The following is a 13,424-nucleotide window of genomic DNA, read 5'->3' as shown; positions in this document are numbered from 1 at the left end:
CTAATCAGCAAACCCACCAGACAAGCGAAGTGGCTTTGTTTATAAGCACTTCCGCCGCTAAAAGAAATTTGATTTCTTAACAGCCAGAGTATATTGCTTGAGGTTTAATAGGCACAATCAGGCTGCAAATATCTTTTCCTGGATGCATGAAAAGATGATGGTGGAAAAAAATTTTTCCAGCACTGTTGCCTTCCATAACCTTTTGAATGCTTGTGCACAGTCACCGACAAAAGTCTGCAGGATGCGGGTTCACAGAAAAAATATTGCTGCGCAGTAAGGCAAAACAGATCAACGAAATGCCATCAAAGGACATGCATGCTTCATCAACTAGGATGACTACGGTCTGACTAGCAAAATAAATTTTTTTCCACCAATTCGCATCCCATAAACTTCTGGTCACAGTAGAACCTTGGTTATACCACTTTCAGAAGACCGTGCGGATCCGTCATATAATCTGGGAGTCTTAGAACTGAAAATCGTGCATAAGTGATGCACTCGTGTAATAAACGCATCTGCTACTCTGGTTGTCAAAAATAATTAAAGTTCGCGTCCCTCATAACCTGAGATGCTTTGGGACGTTAAACCCCATCCATAAACCTAAAGTTTGATTCCCCGTGTGCTATAAAAAGCGCCCGTTTTCATTCTGTGAGAATTACTTCGGAGACCGCGCACAGCCTGGCTTTTTGGGATAGAAGAGGCAGCTTTAGACAAATTGCGCGAGCACTCCCATCTATGCATGTTAAGTGTGATGTCACATGTGCCTCAAAAATGATAATTTGGACAACATGCCAGAAACGTGGCTGCTATGACCCTTCTAAGGCGTTTTGTGGTGTGCAGTACAACCATGTCAGCGAAATGTCTTTCTGTTCAGACTACTCTAGAACTGCTAGTGTCGTACTAGGAATTAGGATCATAAAGGAAAAAAAAAAATCACGATGTTTGCCTGCGATGCGAATGAGCCAGCAGAGCGCTTTCTGCAGCCATGTCAGCCATCTAGCTTTCCAGATCCGCTGGTTGAGTGAGGGGGACTGCAGTGCTCTGAAAACTTATCTGGTGACCCTAACCAACCTTCCATCTCTTTCTCTCGTGAAGCATGCGAAACTGCTGAAAACCTGCCATACACAGCTCTTGCTGTAAAAGCCTCAGAGCCAACCCTTGCAATCACATCTTGCACAGTGCTGCCTGTGCACAGTCTGCTGCACCACCGTTTTGTTTATGTGGCTTAGGTTGTTCATGCTCACTTCACAGCATCGATGAAACAGCACCAAGAGCCACAAGAAACTTCATGCCGCTTGTAAATGTGCATGGCGTCAGCATGGATGATTTGAGCCAGAAGCTGCTGTGCACAGTGGCGGCCACGCAATGATGGAGCGTGAAGCCCCGCTTTGGCCAGCCCATTGTCGCCATTGCGGGCGCCCTAAACATAGACTGTCAAAATGCCGACACGGAATAAGCCCCCCTTGCGAGGCGACGTTCGTAATAAGGGAGCAATTACTCACTGAGATCTACCCAAGCGCAGCCATACAGCTGGAAAGGAAAGCTAGACAGCTTCCACAGAAACTTGCTGGTTAACGAAAAATTCATCCTGGTCAGGAGGTGACATCTGAGATGAATTGTGCAGGAATGCTGCCACAATTGTGATTCAACATATGAGTTTATATTGGAGTGGTTTCCACGGGAGTTTACAATACAGCAGCTCGGAAAACGCAGCACCTAAAAACGTAACAGTGGTGTTTTGCTCTAATAGAGTTTCGCACACATTTCATGATGAATACAGTGAATTTTTAGCCAAGAGATAAGATACCTTGGCCTCCTGCGGGGAAGTGGGCGGTGGCAGCAGCTGGCGACGCTTGAGTATACTGGTTGGGGGGCCATCTGCAAGAGGGCGTGCCAGTGGTGCACTGGTTGACCGGCGGCTGGGTGGAGAGGAGTTCACGTTGCGCATGGCTGCGTCCAACATGATGCGACTACGTGACATGGAGGCCGGGGACCCTGCCCACCGTGGTGGCCGGCCTCCACCAGAACCTGGCGGAGAAGAAGCACCCTGCCGCAGCTGGGCAGGAGCCAAACAGCAGGGCTCTGTTAACAACTACAATAGACTTTTGTTGATATCGTATAAGCATATGTAAGGGACGCACACTGTTTTCTTGAAAAAAAAGAAAAACATTTTAAAAAATATCCGTGCAAGGGCTGCACCCAAACGTTCCACGACCCAGGCAGTAATAGCCTTTGAAATGCATGCGCACAGGAGGTGTGCCCACAGATGGTGCCCGAGGCTGTGGGTCATCATCATCATCACAGTCAACTTTTTCTCCCGCCACAAGCTCCCGCTGTTCATATCGGCATTGGTATCACCAGCTCCAGCCTTTTGTGGCTGTCAAAGGAACGGGAGTAGCGGTAGTGTGCTAGTTGACTGTAGTTGTGGCTTTCGTGTGCCGCCACTAAGCGTTGCAATTTTACACAGCTGGGAGTTTGCTCTCGAACACGGCAAGAATATAACGGGCAGGAAATTCAATGTGGCTGAGAAGTATGTTCGACGAAGGTGCAAACAAAAGGGTGCACTGAGGAACACAAGCTGCAAAAAGTGCACTTTCCAAGGCAAGCCATGAAAGTTTCCCAATCTAGAAGAGGTGCTCTGCTATGTAACGGAAATGTGGGATAACTGCCACCCACTGACAACGATCATGCTGCGTGACTTCTTGTGGCATGAGCATGCACCACAGCATAGCACCAGCTCGGAGTTGGAAGTCTCCGTGAGTGATGATTGAATGCAGAATAAATGCCACTGTTTTTGCTTTAAGAATTTTTTTTTTTTCGCACATCGCGTACATGAACCGCACCCCAAAAATTGGCCCTTGAATCTGCAAAAAAAAAAATGCATCCCTTACATGCGTTTAGATGGTACAGCTTAGTCCACTCAGAACGATACAGGTATAACAATATATAGCTCATACCGATTAAATTCTTTAGATTTATCAATTATCCAATTGCCCCCATGTAAAAATAAACCATGTATAACGATAAAATTATCGGCAAAATAATGGCTACTTCGACAGGATTCTGGCTGAGCAGAATGTGGTTACCAACAAAATGTAGAAAAATCTGATTAAAAAAAAAGACAATAGTATTTTGAAGCGAATGACATGAAAGCTCTGCGAAATGGATGGCAAAATCCGTAAGGGGGCTTTGTGTGAGGCATTGGGAACGAAGTGCGATCATTGTCGAAATCACTGGAGGGAGGAGGGAAAAGTTTGCTTGGCGCTGTAACTGCGCAACGCTTTCTAACACAAAAGTAGCTTCCGCCCGTTTGTGCATTCATGAAGTGGGTAAAAATGACACAGACTTGCACAAGGCAATATCTCAGACCTCCCCCTCTTCCACACCTTTGTCATTGAGAATTACATTTTTTTTTAAACATCCTCTTTTCTTAGCTCGTTCCTCCGTTTAGTGCTGTTCACAGCGCAGTCCTTTGCAGAGCACCAAGATGCTGTGTGCGATAACATCATAGTAAGTATCTTTTTGACGGGAACTCTGGCATAGGTGGCTCGCTTCCCGAACTTGGCAGAGTGCCAAGGTGCTGCGCCCCCAGGAGGAGCACCGGTGGCTACATGCATGAGGAATGCGTGGGTGTGTTCTTTTGCATTGTTTTGCCGGCACAGACGTAACGATAATTCGTTATAATGGCCCAATTTTCCGGTTTTTATATCATTATGAATGAATTGCACTGTACATCTCCGGTACATGTGCGCAAAATTGTGAGCCCTGAATGCTGGCATTTTTGCCAGGTTAATAAGTTACAGATGCTGTGATTTCCCAGAAAATACATTGCATGATGCATTTAGCGATCAGCGGAAGGTGCATTAACACATGAGTGGGGAGAGCCGGGGGGCACACAACAAACAGAAGCGCTGTGGCAATCGCAGCCAAAGCAGCTTTTTTAGTAGGCAAGTGCACCAAAAGTAAAACAGAGCACACGAGCACCGTCAAAACTGCTTTCCAGCGCGCTCCATCAGCAGACCTGAACAGCAAGGACCCATTCTGCAATCGGCACTGGCGTAACCACGCTGCTTCAATCAGTGCTCGTCAGGAGTGCTTTTAATGCTTCATGGGAGGATTTCTAGCTGGCACAACATGATTTCGTGGTTGAAAAATAACTCCAATACAAAGTGTGAATGACGAGAGCCACGCAAACACGCACTTAAGAGGTCGCATTGGTGAAAAAGGAGAATGTGCAGGCTGCCAAGGACGATAAATTCATGAATGGAGAATTAGAATACAGACGCCTAATTTATGGTTGCGCGTTTTCTTCTTTGTAATGATGCGTGACACATCAGTATACATTAGAGATGTGTGAATTTTGAAATCTTCAAATACCGTAGAACCCCTCTAAAGTAAAGCAGCTCGGACCAGCAAAAATCTTTACGATGTCAGTTGTTTGTGATAGCATGACTCTGGCTATGCTACCTGGCTAAGCGTTGTCTTATAAAAGAAACGCTCAAAAATACCTTGCATACTGCTCTTATCGTACCTTTATGCAATAATTATTTATTTTCAGTAACCATTAGTCATCACAATTTCGAATTCATTTACATGTTGTGAAAGCACTGCATTAACACGAATACAACGCAGCTATGAAAATAAAGCAAGTTTAATTCCATGTGAAAATCAAAGCTTTGCATAATCACGGCGTCATGTTTCGTGGCCTCAGTGTTATTTATGAGGCAGCAGTTAAAAAACGCGTGCGAAACAGTCAAGCGCGGCAAAACCCCCTACGCAGTGCCGCCATGCCTCTGCTGCTGGGCGCCGCTTCCTTGTGCTTCGTGCTGCTGTGCTACAAGCGCACGCCTTTTCTACTCTTCACTGCACTTTTACTCTCTTTTCTTTCTGAGCAATGCGCGCCACATTCTTTCTACATTCATAGCCAGCTTTATTTTTTCCGTGCACGCCATGCCCTTTACCTCACGGCCTCAAGGTCTTTGAAAAATTGGCTTCTCCTCGCAGTTCTTGAGCTTAGTTGTGAAGCCACCTCAAAGAGCACCGTTTTATCGTATTTGGTATCTGCCTTGCGATCCAAGACTTTGTGTAATCCGCGATGTCATCATTCCGCGAAACGAGAAAAGAGATGTAGACACATAAGGAAGGCGAAATGCGACCCACAGCTTAACTTTTATATATCAGAGTTCTTACTACACCAGAGTTTACTATAGCTGGGTTCTACTGTACAAAAATGAATATGAATATGAAGAAACAATGGCTCTCAATATCGAATCGAAAGTTCAGAATGAAATAAGTTTAGGAAAATGATAAACGGACAAATGTTGTTGTTTTTATTCTTTTCGAAATAGTGTATGGTCTTTGCAACTGAAATAAACAAAACTAGACTATCTCCACACCATTTCAAAAAATATGATGTGCACATAAGTGTACACTACATGATAAGACAGCATTAGGAATGTGCGGATATTTGATAATTTCGAATATTCAGTCTAACAGTAAGCTATTTGATTCAATATGAATGTTTGGTATTCGAAATTTCAAAGTATTCGCCTCGAGCAAGAAATGTTTGTGGAACTGTTGCTATATGTGGTTTCGGTCTAAAGTACCTCCTTTGGGATGGCATCGTGGCGCGAGTGCAACCAAAGCCCTAACTCCGCATTGCTTGCCCACACTCCTGTGTGTATGCTGGAGCCGGTCTACACATGCTTGTGGCAACATATGCGAGCAGGTGGAAGTGCAGTGTCTTAGACCTGCCAGGTGTCTGCAGTCGCACTGCCGAAGGTGCACATGAATCATAACTGTCATGGTGGCATGGATCAATTCAGATTTAGCATAGCATGATCTGATTCCGTGCGCTCTCAGTGTGCGTGAGCAGATTGGTCCTGATGGTACAGGAGTGCAAACAGCTGGCCGGTGCCTGGTGCCTTGCGGTATTCTTAGGGCGATATGTGCATGCGCAGGAGCTCCCTGCGGAAAGGGACCACTTTGTGCTAAATCTCTCCAGTCGGAAGACACGCAGCTCTCTTGACTTCTGCGGAATGAGTCTTAGGTGACTGTAGTTGCTGCAGCTGCTTTTCTCTTGAGAAATTCGCTGAAAAAGTGTTACAGCGTGAGCCTGAAGGGGAACTAACATGAGACACATGAAGTAGGGCAGTGATGGGCGTGCAATGCGTACGCATAGCAGGTGTCACGTAGCCACTGCTTAAAAGCAACAGCTTCTCATCTAAGCAATTGCAATTAAGAGCAATAAATGGAGGCCTGACACAGAGGTCTCACGCCCCACAGAAACGTCGGCACCACATGCAGGTTGGCTGCACCAATTTCCGATGGCCACTTCTGCAGAAGCTCAACACAGATATAAAAGGTGTAACAAAGCTTCAATGCATTCTTTTTTTCATTTAATAGCCTTGTGTGATTTAAAACTACACGATTTTTAAGATGCCAGTTCAGCCGTTGAATCTTTTTTGTGTGCCAGAATTATTCAAAATATTCGCTTCGAAATTATTCGAAGACAGTTACTATTCGCATCAGAGCAAGAAACCACTATTAGCACATGCCCATATGTAATGCATTATGGAAGGATATATATAAAAAAAAGTGGACCTTCTCGTTGCGATTTCTTGTTGTGAGAGAGCAGCGATCTTGTGGTACCATCTGCTCCAAACACTTTTGCCTTCAAGTGTTTGTTTTGCAACAAACATTTCAAAAGGTGTTGCTCTATCAAAGCGTGATAGTGGCCGCCAATCGTGGAAAAAGAAAACGTGCTGAATACTGGCCCTGATGGTCAAGTCACGTTTTTTATGCAATGTTAAAAAAAAAAAAACTAAATTCTCTTTGACAAAAACTGTGGGTGGGTTTATTAAGCAAGCATGTTCATTACGGAAGTAAAAAGTACAGAAAATCGAGCCATCAGTTATTTTGTTGAAAACTCACCCAAATGCTATCCTGATCAATTTGAGCTCTGGTTAAAATTTTGGTTGCTGTAATACATTGAATCTGTGTGGCATGCGGCAGTGCCACGAAGGGGTTGAAATAACTAAATGCGCCTGGAAACTTGTGGCTGCAAGACTTTTCAATCGCAACTGCATTTCACCATCACTGTTATACCTGCACTGTTGGACAAAGGCCCCTCACAATGCCCTCCAATTAACCCTGTCCTGCACCACCTTCCCGTCTCACCTGCCCACCTGACTCTCGGCACCACCTGCCAAGGGTTGCCCTTTCTTGCTTCGAGAAGCATATTGTCTTTGCATTATATGCCTGGCCTAAGCCACTAACCCACATCTGCTGCATAAAAACTGCATTTATTATGCAATAAATGTGCTTTTTCACGGCCGAGGTCTGTGCAAAACATTTCATATAAACGAACAAAACTATTAAAAACGTTCCTTTGCGGTAGTTACCATTACTCATATTTGCTTCACAACGAAAACTTTGGCATTCCCACACTTTCACTGTAACTTGTAACACTTGCCCACACAACGTCATTATGCTCCTTGTCAGTGTGACTTTCAGCCACCAACAGGAATCAAAAGTTGCTGGTAAAACTGGTTCAGCCCTAGCTAACAGGTTTGTTGACCAAACTTGACAATTGAGGTTCGAAATTTATTATGGTCGATGCTTTCTATGTGCAGTGAACACGACCTGTTTGTGCCGAAAGAGAACAATGAATGCATCTAAACTCGAGCCTGCTTACGAACATGATTATCATGTGCCATTCTAACGTTATACAGTTGCCGACCAATTTTTTGGACTTAGCGGGACCCGGAAAGTCGTTCAAATAATCAGGCAGTCCAAAAAGTCTGTGAACTTGGAAAAAAAAATCTTTCTCTGACAAAACTGGCATTAAAAAATGCCGAACTTGGCCGCTCCCCCCGTTCAACTTGCAAGTGTTAATATTAGACTTTACCTTCTGAGCCACTGCCGCCATGCTTTTGTCTTGTTCGTGGCTGCAGGTAATGCTGCGAACGAAGAATGCACCTACAGCCTGTTTCCATGAGCAAAGATGCTTGTGAAGGCCTCGAGAGGTATTGCATTGGCCTCCGAATGCACGCCGCTTCACCTCCCCCACAGCTGCTCCAGCTGCAGCCCGTGTTCAACGCTGCCGCGAGCACTTTGTAGGCCATCTCAATCAACGTTTATATATCTCTAAAAATTGATATCGATGACGATAATCTCATGGCAGCCATGAAGAAAAAATAGCAAAGCCTATCCAAGCCAGCCCGTCCGACTGAATTCATTTAAATTCAAGATGGCGCCTTTCAAAGTAGTAGAGAACCTATTGGTTTCGAGAGCGATGCTCGCTTGCGTCTATAGTCAAACCTCGTTATAATGAACAATGATATTACGAAATATTGGCTATGTCAAACTCTTCATAAATATTTTAGAAAAAAAGAGCATGCAATTTCTACTTTATATATAGAATGTGGATGGCAATGAAACGGATATATAGAACTCCCCAGCAACAAACTGAGCCCGTTCGGATGGGATGCGGCAGGCTTTGCCACACTGCACTTTTGTCTTGCACTCGCAGCACGCAGACAGCAAGCATTCAAGCCGTTGAGAGCACCTTGGAAGCAGCAGTGTAGGTGGTTGTAAGCTTGCAGTAACTATCCTGAACTCATGTCGGCTGTCACGGAGGTAATGAAAACGGCGACAGCTTTCGCATCTGACAAACTGCTTTCCATGTGACACAGCTGTATTGCAAGAAAGCCACTGTAGCCAGCACTTAACCTGCGGGTGATTCCAGGAGAAGTCAAACTGTGCAAGTATTTCAAATTTTTAATATTCTTAATTATTTTATATATTGTGTACACATTAAATTTCAGGAGGGAAAAATTGTAAACAATGTCGTGGCAGAGGCATCATTTTTACGCACAGCTCAATTTCATAAATTTGCAATGACGTAAGAATCGAGATATGAAAGCCATGATGGATATATTTTGCGTGCAAAAGTACTGGTGACAAAGAATACTCCATGCTTATTTTCGCCATTTTGAAGAAGTCGCTTGCTAGAAAAAATTTTAAAGATGACACATGTCGTGGCAGAGGCATCATTTTTACGCACAGCTCAATTTCATAAATTTGCAATGACGTAAGAATCGAGATATGAAAGCCATGATGGATATATTTTGCGTGCAAAAGTACTGGTGACAAAGAATACTCCATGCTTATTTTCGCCATTTTGAAGAAGTCGCTTGCTAGAAAAAATTTTAAAGATGACACATCTCAAATGGGGCTATTGTCAAGAATTTTATCGTGACAAAATAAAAAGCGCACCTTCAAATTTGTGCAATACATAAACATCAAGGTGCTAAAGAAGTGTGCCGACTTTCATTCTTATATAACACAAAGAAGTACACGAAGTATTGCCCTAAATCTGGCATTTTCGAATATAGTAGTGTTTTTCAAAAATTTAAGGAAAAAAAAAAAAACCCCATTCCCAATTTTTCTTAAAACTTCTGAAACAAGTCTCTAAAAGGAGGCGGAAAAGAATACGAAAAAACATGTTGCATTATTTTCTTTTCAAAAATGTTATCCAAGCTCAAACTTGTAGCTTCTTGAGCATCGGCAGGAACACCTAAACGAGGGGGCGGAAGCAGCAAACATGCCCTCCACTACTTTAAATTTTCCTCAGATCCCAAGAGTGAGACTTTTCCATCAAGAGAGAGCATACCCAATTACTTTTTGTGGACAAACACCGATCTGTGACATAAGCAAGATTCTGTGACACCGCTATACCCGAGAGGCTATACCCGAGTGCGGGTAAAAACTGGGAGTGCGGCCCATAGGAATGCACGTAAAGTTTTGAACGCAATTTTCTTACTGCACAGTGTGCCTATGAGGCTGTCTTTAACTAAAAAAGCTGACTACACCCTACAAACTAACGTGGAAGTGTACATCATCATTTCAATGCCAATTATTTTTTAAACATCACAATATGTGCTTGGCAGAAACGTTTTACAAATCCATATTCTGTACTATAGGTTCTTATCGTCTTTTATTAAAGAAGGAGGACCTCATTTACTCACTCTGTAGTCTCTGTGATAGGCAAAAGCTTAAAGAAAATTGTACATAAGTTCAGGGAATGCCTACTCCAGCACAGCTGTAACCAATCCAGCCTATAACCAGCATAACCAATCAAAATAAATGAACAGCGGCCACAAAAAAAACCTGAACGTATTTTTAAACAAAACGCGAATTAGAAAAGAAAATTACCCACGCTGTGCCTGGAGACACATACGGCTTCATAGATGCACTGTGCAGTAAAAAAAATGACACACAAAACTTTTCTTTACGTGCATTCCTATGGATCGCATTCCCAGTTGTTACCCGCACTCAGCTGTAGCGGCGCCACCGAATCCTGCTGTCACAGATCGGTGTTTCTTCAGAAAAAGTAATCAGGTATGCTCTCTCTTGATGGAAAAGGTCTCAGTCTTGGGATTCAGGGAAAATTTAGAGCAGCCGAGGGGGTGTTTGCTGCTTCCGCCCCTTCAGTTAGGCACTCCTGCCGATGCTCAAGAAGCTACAAGTTTGAGCTTGGATAACATTGTTGGAAAGAAAATAATGTAACATATTTTTTGTATTCTTTTTCACCTCCTTTTAGAGACTTGTTCCAGGAGTTTCAAGAAGAATTCAGAATGGGTTTTTTTTTCCTTAGATTTTTGAACACTACTGCATTCAAAAATGCCAGATTCAAGGCAACACTTCTTGTATTTCCATGTATTATCAAAAATAAAAGTAAGCACACTTTTTTAGCACCTCGATGCTTATCTATTACACAAATTTTAAGGAGTTGTGTTATTTATTTGTGGAGAAAAAAATTCTTGAACAGCCTCATTTGAGAAGTGTCATTTTCAAAATTTTCCCAGCAAGCGAAAACTTTTTCGAAATGGTGGCAATAAGCCTAAAGTATTCTTTCTCAGCAGTACTTTTAACACTCAAAATCTATCCATCATGGCTTTCATATCTCGATCCTCATGTCATTGCAAATTTATGAAATTGAGCTGCGCGTGAAAATGCTGCCTCTGCCACGCCATTGTTTACAATTTTTTCCTCCTGAAATATTAGCATTCTCATAACACAAAATTCATTGTTGGCCTACTCAATAATGTGCGCACAATGTACAAAATAATCAAGAATATTAAAAATTTGAAATATTTGGGCAGTTTGACCTTTCATGGAAACACCCTTGCATTTTTGATGCTGTGCGGGGAAGCCAACCTAACTGCTGCTCGGTGTTTTGCTGCCTTCGAATTGCCACCAAAACCTGGGAAGTAAGGATCGCCAGAATTACTGTTCCTTGAATGACTTATCTGCACTGCTGTTGCGTGCGTTTGTGACGAAATTTTATATTACGAATTTCAGTTATAGCGAACTAGATTATGATTTTTTACTTGTTTGCTATAATGAGGTTTCACTGTATATTAAGCAGAAAAAACAAATTTTTGTTTGGAGAACGATCTCCGTAGTAATGCTGGCAGCTATTATAGTAAAAAAATTGAACTTTTGGACTCCACAGAGTCCAAAATATCAGTTGTGAAAACGTACACATTCCCATGAGGTGCGTGACAGTTCCTCACAAAGACCCGAAATATCATGCAAGTCTAAATTATTGGAGACCGAAAAATTGATTGGCTACTGTATCCAGATGTCCACAGTAACTGAACTGGCCATATTATAGATGACAATCACAAGGTGGGCATTCATGGTGCGCTGTCTACACTGTAGTTGCGAGTTACCATCGGCTTGGCTAACTCCACTTGCCACATTTTCAAGCGTCGTGGAATGAAAAGCTGCTATTCAGTTTGTGGGATACCATATCTACTCGCTAATTTAATTAGTGCCCTCGCATAATTTGAGCACCCCTAATTTATTACCTAGGTTTATATATACCAGGTGTTTCAGGGAAGTTTTTCAAAAATTTTTGAAAATATGCTTTTTGGAATATAAATATGGCTTTTGTGGCATAGTATTAGCAGCGTTGGCGGACACCGGAAAGCTGGTGAATTGTCTTAAGTAGGAAGCTGGTTAACAAATTTCTGATAGCTAACTTTTTAACTATCAGAGATAGGCAACTACAACTAGTAGAGTTAGGCTGATAGTTGTAATAAGACATTTGTAGACAGTCATTAGTAATAGCCATATCAGTTTTTAGAATTTCAAAAACGCGATCACCCTCGCCGCTGTGGCTCAACAAAATTTGGCTCCATCGTGCGAAAATACATGCATTTCGAAACCATGCAAGCAAAGCAACCACTCCAGTGCATGTAACTAGTTGAAAAAGCCAAATTTTGTCGAGGCACAGCGCCAAGGGTAATTGCGTATTCAAAATTCTAAAAACTCATACGGCTATTTTTAATGACCAGCTACAAATAGCTTATTGCAACTATGCGCCTAACTCTACTAGTTAAAGTGGCTGCCACAGTGGCTCAGTGGTTACGGCGCTCGGCTGCTGACCCGAAAGATGCGGGTTTGGCCCTGGCCACAGTGATCAAATTTCGATGGAGGCGAAATTCTAGAGGCCCGTGTACTGTGCGATGTCAGTGCACGTTAAAGAACCCCAGGTGGTCGAAATTTCTGGAGCCCTTCACTACGGTGTCCCTCATAGCTTGAGTCGCTTTGGGACGTTAAGCCCCATAAACCATAAACCAACCATCTACTAGTTAAAAACTTAATTATAAAAAATTATTAACCACCTTACTACTTCAGACGATTCACCGGTTTTCTGGTGTCCACCAACACTGGTTATACTATGCCACAAAACCCATATTTTCACCCAAAAAAGCCTATCTTTGAAAACATTTGAAAGTGCTCGCTGAAACACCCTGTATATAAAAAAAAACTTTTACTCGCATATTTTACATTCCCTGCTTTGCCAGATCACCAGAGTGCACATGGGTGCGCGCAAGGCAGGCTTGGTAAGATTAGCCCGGCCGCGTTGCCATGTGTGGCTGCGAAGGATGAGTGGCGACGGAATAAGCTGTGCGTGCCGTTTACCAGGCTCACTTGCGTTGGCGGTCACTTTCCCAGAACAGTTGCAAGAACAGCCTTATGGTAGCCTCCAGCACTTGGCGGAATCCGAAACTACCAAACTGTCTGCTGTTCGGTTTTCCATTAGTCAGCCAGGCTGTATACAAGGGTGTCGTTTTGGCTCAGCCCACTCTTGTTAGCGGTTGCAGAGAGCTTGCTCAAAGAGAGCAGGGAAGTGGTTCGTAACCAAGACGGAACTGACAGAGATTGGAGAAAGAATATGACGGTATTGCCGTACATGCACACCATCGCCCACCAGCTCAAAAAAATAGGAAAAAGAGCCGGAGTTCATGTGGTCTTTTCCGCTCCTGAGAAACTCTCTAAACTATGCAAAAAGGTGAATTCCGCCGTCTCTGTCAGCAATTCCTGCGCTGTTAGGCACAGGCAGCCATTTG

General features: G+C 43.2%; 1 protein-coding gene across 9 annotated transcripts in view; it reads right to left on the bottom strand.

Moving 5' to 3' along the window:
* LOC144124469 (telomere-associated protein RIF1-like) overlaps positions 1 to 13,424 on the bottom strand; it is a 395,573-nt gene that overhangs the window by 123,324 nt on the left and 258,825 nt on the right. For all 9 annotated transcript variants that reach the window (XM_077657148.1, XM_077657150.1, XM_077657155.1 and 6 more), the window contains one exon: positions 1,805 to 2,053. In XM_077657148.1, the coding sequence (XP_077513274.1) occupies positions 1,805 to 2,053 (249 nt within the window). The remainder of the gene's footprint in view (positions 1 to 1,804; positions 2,054 to 13,424) is intronic.

The sequence above is a fragment of the Amblyomma americanum genome, chromosome 3 (assembly GCF_052857255.1).
Source record: "Amblyomma americanum isolate KBUSLIRL-KWMA chromosome 3, ASM5285725v1, whole genome shotgun sequence".
NCBI classification, from domain to species: domain Eukaryota; kingdom Metazoa; phylum Arthropoda; class Arachnida; order Ixodida; family Ixodidae; genus Amblyomma; species Amblyomma americanum.
This window is presented reverse-complemented; position numbering and strand designations above follow the sequence as displayed.